This window comes from Lynx rufus, unplaced genomic scaffold (assembly GCF_022079265.1).
Source record: "Lynx rufus isolate CCGP_SWC_20201006 ecotype Redwood Valley unplaced genomic scaffold, mLynRuf1.p SCAF_11, whole genome shotgun sequence".
Classification (NCBI taxonomy): domain Eukaryota; kingdom Metazoa; phylum Chordata; class Mammalia; order Carnivora; family Felidae; genus Lynx; species Lynx rufus.
Window position 1 is genome coordinate 12509811 of NW_025814825.1, and position 13530 is coordinate 12523340.

Below are 13530 nucleotides of genomic sequence, written 5' to 3' on the forward strand. Positions count from 1 at the left end.
GGCCACATCCTAGACTCCAGGTGGAGGGTCCAGGAATGACTAGGTCATCAGGCTTTGGGCGGGAGCTTGGGAGCTGGCCAGCCACAAATCCAATGGTCCATAGAGCCTTCTGCCCCCCAGTGGACCAATGGTGAGGCAGTGGGGCTGCTGCCAGAGGGAGACGCCAGAGCCAACTACCTCGTACCAGAGCCACAGGCACAATTGGCTTTGTTTCTCGCAAGTCACCTCTCCTGGGGCTCAAGGGGTGATGCCAGGCTCACCTGGTCTGTCCTCAGAACTTCCTACGCCACTGATTGCTTAATCATGAGGGAGGACAGAGCAGACCTGATTTGCTCCTCCTGGTTCCCGGCCCGATGGGCCACTGGGCTCCTATATACACGTTCTCAGCTCTGGCCAGAGCACACGACCACATTTTGGCCACGGCTTTCCCGTGTCTCCCGGTTCAGGCTCCTGCCGATCCAGAGACCCACAGGGCTGAGGATAGGGCCCCAGAGGGGGCCTCATGTGGGTCAGTCCTCGGGAAATGATAAACGGATGGAGGTTGTCTTCTAGTCCTCTCAGGGCAGAGGCTGGTTCTCAACACCAGAAACAAGGTCTCAAACCCACAGGGACCCAGAAAGCGCTCGGCGACGGCCATCTGTGGGCTCAGAAGGTGCCCGATGATTTGAAGGTGACTTGAAGGCATCTGTTGCCCGAAAAGCCTCCAAGGAGCTCAGAGGAGGCAAAGGCCCTCTCCGCCACTGCCCGTTTCCCCAAGTAACAAGGCTCAGAGAGGGTGGGGGTCCTGCCCAAGTGTGCACAGAAGCTGTGAGCGGCCAGGCTCCAGCCCCACCTCACCTCCTCCGTCTGGGCATTCCAGGGCCCGCTACTGCTCTAAGCTATCTATCCGGGGCCGGCTGCACCCCCTCCCACCACGTGCTCTTTGGCCCACCCGCCCCCAGCCCCCCAGGCTCGGCCTCCCATGGGTCTGTGGGACTCCCTCCCCTCAGGGTGCCAGGCCAGGTGGCCTCTGTCCCTTGCTGGGTGGGCACGAGGAGGGAGGCCTAAGGTGGAGGGGGCCGTGCGCCCTCAGGAGACACGAGCATGTCAAACTTGATGAGTGGCGGAGCGATGGCGCGCACCTCAGCGTTCAGCGGGTTGAAGCGGAGATTGACGCGGCGCAAGGCGGACATGGCGGCCAGCTTCTCCACGGGTACGTCTGTTGAGAAGAGAGGACAGGTCAGGGGGACCCAGGTAGGTAGGGACAGGAAGACGCCGATCCAGCTCTCCATCAGCCCCCGCACTTGGGCTTAGCTGCTGGCTCCCAGCCCCGGGTGGGGGGCCCTCGGGGCCCATCACCCCATTACAACCACACTCCAGGAAACATGCCCCCAAACCCAGTTCAGCGCTAGGATTGTCATTTGTCCCAGCAAAGCCTCTCCTGGGTAGAACTGGAACTGAAAACAGGAACTCAAGCAAATACTTGTGTACGAATGTCCACGGCGACACTAGTCACAGCAGCCAATGCCCACCGACAGGGGGGAGGATACACTGGGTGTGGTTAAATCCCAATAGCCGAATACCATTCAGCCATGAAAAGGAAGGAAGCATTGACAGACGCCATGACTGGGATGAGCCCCAGAAACATCACGCTCCATGAAAGAAGCCAGACACAAAAGGTCACATAGCGTAGGATTCCATTTATAGGAAAGGCCCAGAATGGGCAACTCCATGGAGACAGAGAGTAGACTAGTGGTTGCCGGGGGTGGGGGAGTGGGTGCAGGGCCTCCTTTGGGGTGAGGAAAGTATACTTTGGAACCAGGTAAAGTGAAGGTTGCAGAACACCGTGAATGTACCGAATACCACCGAACTGGGCACTTTAAAGTGGTTCATTTTATGGGGAGCCTGGGTGGCTCCATCGGTTAGGTGTCCGACTCTTGAGCTCAGCTCAGGTCTTGATCTCATGTCGTGAGTTCAAGCCCCATGTTGGGCTCTGTGCTGGGTATGAAGCCTACTTAAAAATAAATCAATACGGGGCACCTGGGTGGCTCAGTCGGTTGAGCATCCAACTTTGGCTCAGATCATGACCTCATGGTTCGTGGGTTCGAGCCCCGCATCGGGCTCCGTGCTGACAGCTCAGAGCCTGGAGCCTGCTTCGGATTCTGTGTCTCCCTCTCTCTCTGCTCCTCCCCCATTCATGGTCTTTCTCTGTCTCTCAAAAATAAACATTAAAAATTTTTTAAAAAAATCAGTAAATAAAATGGTTAATTTTATGATACATGAAATTTACCTCAATTTTAAAAAAAGAAAGAACAAGGCAGCAGCTATATTTGCTCTTGCTATCAGTAGAGTCTCATATCTAACCTTTAGGATCACTCAGTCTTCAGGTCAAGATCCCGCAGGCCACGTTAACAGCTGTGAGCAAATGACTAATCCTAATAATATTATAGGATATACCTTGCCGGGTGGCTTGAGGACAAACGGGAGAGTAGATGTACTCCGCCCAGTACTTGATGAACATCAGATACTACTATGAAAAGGAACTGACGCCCAGAGAAATTGAGGAAGTTGCTCAAGTCAACCCAAGGTCCCAAACTCCTAATTAGCTGAGCCCAGGTTGGAATCCGAGTTCTCAAAAAGACTGCAGGAGTCCAGGGAGGAAGGGGCCAGGCCGGGCATAGAGATGGCAATCGAGCCAGGACGTGAAGGGTAGGTGGGATCTGAATGAGGGGAAGGAGCGTTTGTGGCGGGAGGGAGGGAGGGGCGAAAGAATGGGACCAGGGTGCCAGAGTGAGAGCTGGGCGCAGTGAGGGGACTGGGAGGTCGTGTCAGTGGCATCTAGAGGACATCTTTCAGGCCCAGATCCTGAGGGCACAGCTCTGCAGTTTGGAACACCAGGGCCTATAGGACCTCTCAGGCCAGGGAGCCAGGCCCTCCCATGGGGCCCAGGGAGACGTGAGGGACAACCACTCTGTGTTTCCGTTCCCCACTTTGGAGCACTGTAAGGGACAGTCTACTTAGGAGAGGGCATGTTGTAGTTTAGAGAATGTTCCAAGCCACCTGGGTTCAAATCCCAGCTGTGCCCTTTTCTAGCTGTGTATCCTTGGGCAAATTAAACCAACTTTCTGTGACTCAGTTTCCTCACCTGTGAAATGGGGGGAATAATACCACCTATCCAATAAGGTCGTCCTAAGGCTCCGAGGAGTTAATACAAGGCACTCAGAACAGTGGCTGCACATAGCCGGCAACCAACCAGGAGCCAATGCCATGACACGCAGGCCCAGACGCCCTGGAGGCAAACATTCCCTCCGCCCTGATCCAACTCTGCAAAGCAGCCCACACACTGTGTGACCTCCCACTCCAGCCAGGACGGGGCCAGGCCATTAGTAATGACAAAAATCAACTCCTACCTCTTTTGCGTGCCTTGCGTTGGGCAGATTGAGGGTTTTCTGCTCCTGTGGTTGTTTCGTTTTTAATTTTAGACCACTTTGACACGTTATAATATAGCGATATAGGTATTTTTTTAGGTGGGCTCCAGCGTGGGGCTTGAATTCACGACCCTGAGATCCAGACCTGAGCTGAGATTAAGAGTCGGACACTTAATCAACTGAGCCACCCAGGAGCCCCCACGTAATTTTAACTTGGGTCAACGGTACTGTATTCTAGATCTCAGTCTATTTATGTTTTTTCCCAGAGCACCACCACTTTGTTTTTGATATACATGTAAGCAAACGCCTCAGTTACAGGAAGGCGTACAATCAGGTATGCACTCCTGTGACCTCCATCCAGATCGAGCTATAACACATAGGGTTCTCTTGTGCTTCTTTCCAGTTTATCCCCACCCTGACTTAAAAAAAAAAAATTTTTTTTTAATGTTTATTTATTTGTGAGAGAGAGACAGAATGTGAGTGGGGGAGGAGCGGAGAGAGAGGGAGACACAGAACCCGAAGCAGGCTCCAGGCTCTGAGCCGTCAGCCCAGAGCCCGACGCGGGGCTCGAACTCACAAACCGCAAGATCATGACCTGAGCCGAGGTCAGACGCCTACCGACTGAGCCACCCAGGCGCCCCAACCCACCTTGACTTTTTTCACCATTGATTCATTTGCCTATCCCTAAGCTTAAGACAAGTGGAACCTACTAGTCTGTGTCCAGCTTTAGACCTTCAGTGTAAGAATATTTTTACTTGGGGACATTTTAAATATTATTTTCTCAGCTTACTCTTTTTTACCTGGAAATAATTTCTTACTTATAAAAAGTTGTAAAGGTAAAAACAGTACGGAGAATAGCACATACCTTTCACCAAGATTCACCAATTAACATTTTACCCTCTTTGCTTTATCATTTGTGCAAATGCCCGCTCGCTGTCTCTCTCTCTGCACACGCGCGCGCACGCGCACACACACACACACACACACACACACACAGACACACACCTTTTTTCTGACTTGAGGGTAACATATATCATGGCCCTTTATCCCTACTTCATTGTGTATTTCCTAAGAATAGACATTCTCTGTTGCAAACATAGCTGTCAATTTCATGAGTTTCTACTGAGAGAACAGTTACCTAACATAACGGCCCATATTTCAGTTTTCTTAGGTGACCTAACCATGTCCTTTGTAGCAGTCCCTCCCTCCCTCCAGTGCAGGGTCCAGTATAGGGTCAGGTATTGCATTTAGTTGTCCTCTTTGGGCTCATTTGTCATTTTTATGACACCACCATTTTGGAAGAATATCACGGCCATCATCTGTCTTTTTGATAAAGAGTCCCACATTTTGGGGTACCTGGCTAGTTCAGTCAGTAGAGCATGTGACCCTCGATCTCAGGGTCATGAGTTCAAGCCTGATGTTGGGTGTGGAGCCTGTTTTTAAAAAAAAAAAAAAACCATTAAAAAGAAAGAGTCCCACAGTTTGTGTTTATCCGGTGCTTTATGGGTTCTCAGCTGAAAGACTGCAGAGGTGGTATGGTCTTGGGGTATCACCCATCTGTCCTTCATAAGTGATGTTAACTGTCATCACTGAGTCGAGGTGTTACTTGATTTCCCCACTGTATAATTACTGTTTTGTCTTTTTTCCTCCCTTGCAATGTAGAAGAAGTCTGTGGGGACACAGCTGAAGAGCACGCAAATATCCTACTCATGAAAATTAAAATCCATCGCCTCTAGATTGAACACCTGCTAATTCTTGCCTCATCTGTTCTTTATGATGGTTGCAAATTGACTTTCCAAATCCAGCAGGCCCTCAGCATTTTACCATAGGCAAGAGCCTTCCCTCTCCCGCATTTATCTATTTATTATCGATACGGATTCCTGTATTCCCAGCAGTTTTTTTGCTTAACTAATGATCGTCCGTGTCAAGTGCTGGTGATTTTGGCTCTTTGTGTTAAGTTTCTCAAACCCCACAACAGCCGCATGGCTGAGTACCACTGTTACCTCCACTTTATAGTGAGGAAAGCCACGGAGAGGTAACCTGGCCATGGTCACGCAGCTGCAAAGTGCTGGGATATGAAGCCAGGCCGGCTGGCCCGAGTTCATGCTTTTCAGGCCACCTCCTATCCGGCCCTCCAGCCTGGCATCCATTCCTCCAACTCCCCACCAACCATGAGAACTGTCCACGGTGCCCTGAGGAGACAGAGAACAGTCCTCCGACGGGGCTTCCCGGGACTCAGCAGGAGCGTGTGGCTTTCTGACCAGGGCACTCAGAGCTCTCTGGGCCACCCAGCCGGGAATAGTCCCTTCCAGAGCCCAGGGACTCCCCCTCTGAGGGAAGCCAGGGGCACAGAATCTCTGAGCCCTCTAAGGCCCCCATGGCAGGCATGGCATCTTTGCTAACCTGCCCTGAGAGCAAGGGTTTCCTGGAGATTTCTTGAATCATTCCAGAATCTCCCACGCCTCCTTGTTCTGTGCTGGGTCACAGTGCAGGGTGGGGGAGATGGTTAAGATGCTAAAGAGAGCTTTAGAAACAGAGAATCAGAAACAGAGAACTAGGGGCGCCTGGGTGGTTCAGTCGGTTAAGTGTCCAACTTCAGCTCAGGTCATGATCTCACAGTTTATGGGTTTGAGCCCCACGTCGGGCTCTGTGCTGACAGCTCTGAGCCTGGAGCCTGCTTTGGATTCTGTGTCTCCCTCTCTCTCTGCCCCTGTCCCACTCGTGCTCTCTCTCTCTCTCAAAAATAAATGTTAAAAAATTTTTTTTTTGAAAAGGGCTACTTACTTGGAAACCTTACCTTCTTCACTAATTAGCAGCAGCTTTGTCATGGTCATGGCCACCAACACAGCCAGCAATGTGGGTGGGGGACAGACACCATGCTCTCTGCCCCCCGCTCACCCAGATCGGAAAACCCCTTTGCATTGGGCTTTTCAGAGCTAAAGTCATTTCCCAGGGTATTGTAACCCCCACGTGACACAGGACATCAAGGCTCAGGGAGGCTGAGCACCTTGTGGAAGTGGGCTCAGCAAAGGAGGCTGCTTCTGGGAACTGATATTGGAGGCCCTGTGCTGGCTGGTTTCTCACAATAACCCATTTTGCAGATAAGGAAGCTGAGCCTCAGATTCCTGGTGATGACAGAGATTCTCTGACCCTACTTCGGCTTCCCCGAATTCTTCAATTAAAATTAAGAGCCTGACTTTTGTGCTTCTGTGTTCGACTCTCACTGTCTAGTTTAGAATCCTGATAAACTGGGTTAGCCAGGATCCTCCAGCCTTGGTATCTGATCGGATTCGTCATTTTCCACCACCCCCAGGTGGGGTCTGCTCACCCTGGCCTGCCTGCAGCAAGAATCCTGGGAGGTCGGTTCAGCCTCACTCACCCCTGATAACCTCCTCTTTGTAATTTCCGCCCACTGATCCCCCCCTCCCCGCCCCTGCTCCTTGGCTATCAATTCCAACGTGTCCACGCTGCACTTGGGATCAAGCCCGTTCTGCACTGCAGTCTCTTCTCTAGTGTAACAGTCCCGAATAAAATCTGTTTTTACTGCTTTCATCACTGACCAGCTCTGATTTTTCTTTGACAGGGCCCAGTAAGTGGTGAAGGCAGGACAATTCCTAAATCCCCAGATCCCTGTGTTTCGTCCCACAACGCTGAGGGGTAAGGCCAAGGCCAGAGTTGGTCTCCATCCGCCGGCCCTTCAGCCCCTGCAAGGGAATCATGGCAGGCAGGTGTCACTGAGCAACTCGCTAAGGGCCGGGCCCCGAGCTGAGGGCAACGTAGCCTCGACTGTCAATACAGCCTCACTTCAGAGATGGGGACTGAGGCTCCAAGCTGCTAAGTCACCCCTTCTCCCCACCTGCCACTGGGGACCACTGGTCCTGCCTCACTTTCTCCAGAGGGGGTTGGACTAGGATTTCTCTCTCTCTGGCCTCTTGACTCCATCCCTGGGCCTGGGAGGCCAGGGGCCTGAAGAACGACTGGCGCTCATGAGAGCGGGACAGAGGAGGGGGTGTCTTCCGACGACGTCCCTGCCACAGGTCTGCTGGGCATGACATGAAGACCAGTTGCGGCCCAGCCTTGGAGCAAATCCCCACAACTCCTGGCCTAGAGACAGCAGTGCTGCCTGAGTTCCCAGCTGTCATTTCCAAGTCCACCACGAGGCCGGCCTCTCCAGGGTCCACGGTGCTCTCCAAGCCACTCTGCTGACAGACAGTGATGCCCCCTCAGGTGCAGAGCCGGGATTAGGCGTGGCTCCTTGCCTTGACTCAACCGTTCAAGCCGTATAAGCAGCTTGGAGGAAGGCGCAGTGGGGCCAGCACACCGTGTCAAAAACGGCAGAGCCGACGAACCGGAGCAGCCAAGCTAGGAAGCGGCAAGCCCCAGGGGCCAACTAGAAGTTTCCGGATAAGGCTTAAAGAGGAAAATGTATGCTCACAGCATCCTGAGGAGAGACAGAGACGGCTGCGGGGCGGAGCAGGATCTGAAGTGATCTGCATTTCGTGGATGGGGAAACAGAAACCTGGAGAGGTTAAGTACGCTTCCCAAGGCCACCAAGGCACATCGGCATCACGGAGGTAACAAAAGCCGTTCTCTGGACTTCGGCACATCTGGAGAGGAAGAGGGCCTCGACTCTCCCCTCTCCCGTGGGCCATGCTCTCGTTACCATTTGGCGAGGTCCTGCTGGCCCTCATATCCCAGCTCAGGCTACCTCCTGTCATTCTCTACGGTGTACAACCGAACTCCCACAATACTTCACACCAGACACGTACTGTGGATCCTGTTCTGAGACCGATGGGTATGTTTGTTCACGCTGCAAACGCGATACCTAGCACAGTGCCCACAGGGTGCTCAACAACTATGTGCTGGGTGAATGAATGAATGAATGAATGTTCTGCCTCCTAAACTAGCTCCTAAGTTCTTTCAGGCTTGGGACCGCGCTGGGCTCCACTGTCACCACCACTTGCTTAAGCAACTCTGACCGCAGTACATTCAAGAGTTGGGGCCCTTCCCCTGGCCTGACCCATTCTGTGCACATATTCCAGGCAGGACCAGGCGTCTGTGGACCCAGGTTGTTACAGGTCGCAGGCCCTTTAGCACCAGCCATCCAATTTAGAAAATGAGAAAGCACTGATGAGCAAAACCAAAATCGCCCATGTCCCACCATCTAGAGCCAATCACCTTTAGCGTGTTAGTACGTGGCCTTACGGCATCTTCGCTTTGCATGTGCGTGTGAGGGGCAGCAAGAGCTCAAAAATGGCCTCCTAGGGGCGCCTGGGTGGCGCAGTCGGTTAAGCGTCCGACTTCAGCCAGGTCACGATCTCGCGGTGCGTGAGTTCGAGCCCCGCATCAGGCTCTGGGCTGATGGCTCAGAGCCTGGAGCCTGTTTCCGATTCTGTGTCTCCCTCTCTCTCTGCCCCTCCCCCATTCATGCTCTGTCTCTCTCTGTCCCAAAAATAAATAAACGTTGAAAAAAAATTAAAAAAAAAAAATGGCCTCCTAGATACTATGCCATAACGCGCTTTTCTCGATGACGGATTGTAAACAGCTTTCCAGGTTGCCAGTCAGCGACATTTTTATGACTACATGGCCGCCCGTGGTATGCAGAGGGACACTCAAGTTGTTTTCGACCTGCAGGATGACAGATAACGAACAGGCAGAGTCCGCAAGGCATTCTGGGGATACCTCACCTCTCAGCCTGTGACTGCAGAATGTAGGATGGGAGTTCCAGAATCCTTTTTTTAAAAAAAAAAAAAAAAAATGTTTTATTTCTTTATTTTGAGAGAGAGAGAGAACATGCAAGCAGGGGAGGGGCAGAGAGAGAGGGAGAAAGAGAATCCCAAGCAGGCACTGCACCGTCAGCACAGGGCCCCACGGAGAGCTTGATCTCATGAACCACGAGATCACGACCTGAGCTGAAACCAACGGACTCAGCCACTCAGAGGCCCCTAGAGTACTTTTATGAAGCCCGAATAACGCTCCTCTGACTCTCCCAGGGCCCCCAGTGCATGGCTGTGATGGTGATGAGCTTCCACGGTGAGGCCTAAAGCCACACGGAGGCCCGTGGTAGAGAAGGAGGACCCCACCCTGGCCTCAACACCGGGAGTGCTCAGCGTGGGTGGGGCACAGTCCACTGCACCTTCCTGTCACCTCACCGGGCTGCAGTGGTGCCTCCAGGCCCTGTCTGACCCTCCTCCTCCCGCTGCAGACAGCCATCCCAGACTCTTGTCTCTGTCTGTGGCAGCTTGCAGTAATCAATAAAAGCAGACTCAGAGTGGGCAGTATTTAGAGGAAATTACTTCCCTGAGGTCGGCTTGACCTTACTTCGCTAATCATTAGCACCACCGACTGGCAAACTTGTTCTGTGCCAGAAGGACCCGCTAGAGACAGGATGATAAACACAAGCACTCCGGAGGGCTCTTCTTCATACATGTGGCACCCACGGTCTAAAAGGACCCTGAGAGGAGAAGGGGTCTGGGCCCAGAGAAGGGGCAAAAGGTATTGAGCGACCCGCCCAGCACAGAGAGAACCCAGCAGGGACCAGCAGCCTCGGATTCTTGCTTTGGGTGGGGCTGGGCCCCATGACATCTAAGGTCCCTTCTCGAATTAGGGTCCGGAGCTCCCTATCCTGGTGGCCCAGGGTACAAGTTCTCTGGCTTCCCTGGCAGCTTAGAAACTAAGCATGGCACCCGTTGCCTGCCGCGGGCTGGAGCACACGACACGGGAGAGTTTACACATGGCTGGCTGTCCCACCTCTGACCTGGATGATCTCCTTCTGGCCGGAATTCCTGATTTTCCAAGACTCTGAGGAGTGTGGAGTCTGCACCTTTGGGACACCTCCTCACAATGGCCTTGGAGGTGCTGGGTCAAGATGCAGGGGCAGCACCCCAGGCCAGGCACCTTAGGCCTATTGGCAGCGACCGGGAAGTCATCTTAGCCTCTCCAGGTGACTGTGGCCACATTCGTGCTCGAGAATCCAGGCTCAGCCGGGTCTGTCCCCATTCCTCAGCCTTGATGCAACCCTTGGTGCCTGGAAACTTAATCGACTAAGATCAAGGATGTCGTGCTAAGCTCGGCAGAGCTTCGAGTCCCCACTCAAAATGCCACAAGAGACAACGAGGCAAACTATGGTAACCTGGCAAGACAGGGAATTACGTCCGTAACAAGAAAGCACATTCACATGTGCATCCCTCACTCACGGCTGGGTCTGTCCCTCCGGAAGGCTTGGAAGGAGCCAGACGGGGACAGTGTCTGAGCCTATCCCTTCCCACAGAACCTTGGACCGAGCATCCTAGCAGGGTGGGAGGCAGGGAGAGGGGTACAGGAAGAACACAGAAGCAGCCCCTGTCCTCAGGAGGCACAGAGGACAGTGCAGGCCCCTGGTGATCCTGCAAGCTGAGCTCCACAGCCCTCAGGGAACACTGTGTGGATCGGGGGTTCTGAGCCCCCTGCTGAAAGACAGGCCATCTGGGGGAGTGGACAGGGCAGGGACCCCCAGTCCTTAACCTCGGACCTGCCATTTAAAATTGTGCAACCTCGGGGGCATCTGGGTGGCTCCAACCTCGGGGTGCCTGGGTGGCTCAGTTGGTTTAGCATCCAACTCAGTTTCGGTTCAGGTCATGATCTCATAGTTTGTGGGTTCGGGCCCCTTGTCAGTCTCTGGGCTGTCAGCCTGCTTGGGATTCTTTCTCTCTCTGCCCTCTGCATCCCCCCAGTATAAATACACTTAAAAAAAAAATAAATTTGTGCAACCTCAGGCAGGCCCCTTAACCTCCCTGAACCTCAACCTCTCATCTATAAAATGGTCCTCAGCTTCACAGGTTCACAGGGGCCATTATGGAGGGGACCATAACGTGCTCCTCACTCCCCAAGGTTACCCCCACTCCCCAAGGATAAGGTTACCAAGCTGTGGAGAATGTAGTAGGCACCTCAGGGAGAGGATGGGGAGCACGGAGTGTTTTAAGAATCTACTACTGTGGGGCGCCCAGGTTGGCTCAGTCGATTAAGCATCCGACTTGGGCCTCAGGTCATGATCTCAAGGTTCATGAGCTCGAGCCCCACATCAGGCTCTGTGCTGACAGCTCAGAGCCTGGAGCCTGCTTCGGATTCTGTGTCTCCCTCTCTCTCTGCCCCTCCCCTGTTCGCGCTGTCTCTCTCTCAAAAATAAATAAACATTAAAAAAAAAAAAAAGAAGAATCCACTACTGTGGTGCCAGACAGTAGATTCTCTGGTGGTGAGCAGAGCAGAGGGTAACATGTAGACTTGTTAATCACTATAATAACGTACACCTAAAACTAACGTAATAGTGTCAACTGTACGAAAAAAAAAAAGAAAGAAAGAATCCATTAATGAACCTAGACACGCTTTTTTTTCTCCTTCACAACAAGCTTCAGAGAAAGAGAAACAAAGGAGGAGAAAAGTCCCTGCTGTGATTCCCTCCTCCACGTCCCCAGGTTGGCCAGCAAAGGAGGGCTGACGAGCTTCTCCTCCCGCACACTCCTTGGCCCGGCTCTGATAGGCGATCAAAGACGGATCATAACAATTCTCATAAATAAATAACACAGTCTTACTGGCTGCTCTGGAGACAGCTAATAAGTAAATCAAATTGCCTGGCCCTTGCTTGGCATTTATCTTTCCGGTCAGACTTCCGGTCTTTGCTCTACTGTGCCTATTGTTCCTCCCTGCCGAAGTCTCTGTTCTCCCCCCACAACCCCCCTCATGTGGGCCACTGGAAGGCCCCCCCTCCACCTCCAGAGCCACCACCCCCGCCGCACCCACAACCCCAGGCTGGTCTCTTTTAGTTTTCTTCCAACTGCCTAAAGAATGACAATTCTGTTGTGGACTCTCCCTCCCTCCCTCCAGCTGGCTGTGTTCCTGTATCTATAACGGGCTTGGGGGACCAGAATTGTTGAACCTGCTGTGTGTATGGCAAGTGTCAGGCAGGGCAGGGGTGACCGGATATGCAGATAGGAGTATAATCACCTCCCCTAAAGGTTCTTCTCCCAGGGGCGGGGGCAGATGTGAAAATGGCTCCTTTGAAAATTCTCCTCCATGCTTGGAAACATGTTGCTAATGTTAACTTTACAAACTCTTCTGCTCAGATTTAGGGCCACTGTCAGAGAATTAAGTCCTCCCTTACTATTGGAAAAAGAAGAAAAGCTCCTAAGATAACCAGGTAAGAAGCAGCTAGGTAGCCCCCGCCCCCACCTCCCAACCCCCAGGGAAACCAGCTTCTAGAAAAACAAAACAAGCTGAAGTTGGTAGTGGGAGAGAGTGGTCAAGACGCTAACAATAGCAAGGAAGTGGGGAGATGTGAGCCAGCGGTGTGCTGGCTAATGTTTAACAATCTACTCCCTGAGGTGGGAAAAATCCGATTTGTAACATTTACTGGTTTTTTTTTTTGTTTGTTTTTTTGTGGTGCAAATACTCCCACCATGGCCAATTCCAAGCTACTAAGGTGAGGCCACTGAATCTGACCATGCACCGCCAGCACCCTGCTGGAGAGCCGTGTTGAGCAGCCTGCCCCAGCAGGACCGCAGGCCCCTGAGTGAAAGGTGCCGGAGCTCGGGCCAAGTCCCCATTTCAACTAGGATTCTCTGGCATAAACTTGTACCTTGGGAACGGGCCCACTGTTTTGTTATCCGTGCATCCTCAGTTGATAGAGTTCCCTCTGAAAATGCTAGATATGCGTGCTGTGCTACAGGGAGGAGAGAGGGTTCAGGGGCACTGGGGCAGTGGGGCCCCATGCTCAGGGTCCAGGGGACAGTAGGGTCAGTGTGAAAGGAGAACCCCAAGGGAAAGATGCAAGTCCACAGGGCTCACCCCTGCCACTCTCCCAGCCAAGCCCAGCGGTCAGGGCCAGGCTGTCGATTTTCTCATCCTGATGTAGCTATAGACACACACAGAGACAGACACCGGGAGGAGGAGGGAGGTTGCGGCTTCCTCATGACGCGATGTGGGTACTGATGGAAGGTTCTGGCTCAGCAGTTCTATCACGCCTGCACACTGGAACCATCTGGGGAGTTTGAGAAAATCGTCAAGGCCCAAGCCCACCGCGAGAGATTCTGTTTTAACTGGCATGGAGTGTGGTCCGGACATGAGGGTTTTTAAAAGCTCCCCAGATGGT

The 13530-nt window shown here is 52.7% G+C and overlaps 1 protein-coding gene across 1 annotated transcript in view; it reads right to left on the reverse strand.

Moving 5' to 3' along the window:
- Positions 1-954: 954 nt before the first annotated feature.
- Positions 955-13530, reverse strand: part of LRRC20 (leucine rich repeat containing 20) — a 42736-nt gene continuing 30160 nt past the window's right edge. Inside the window, exon 3 of the mRNA XM_047072883.1 lies at positions 955-1198. Within this exon, the coding sequence (XP_046928839.1) occupies positions 1044-1198 (155 nt within the window). The 3' untranslated portion in view covers positions 955-1043. The remainder of the gene's footprint in view (positions 1199-13530) is intronic.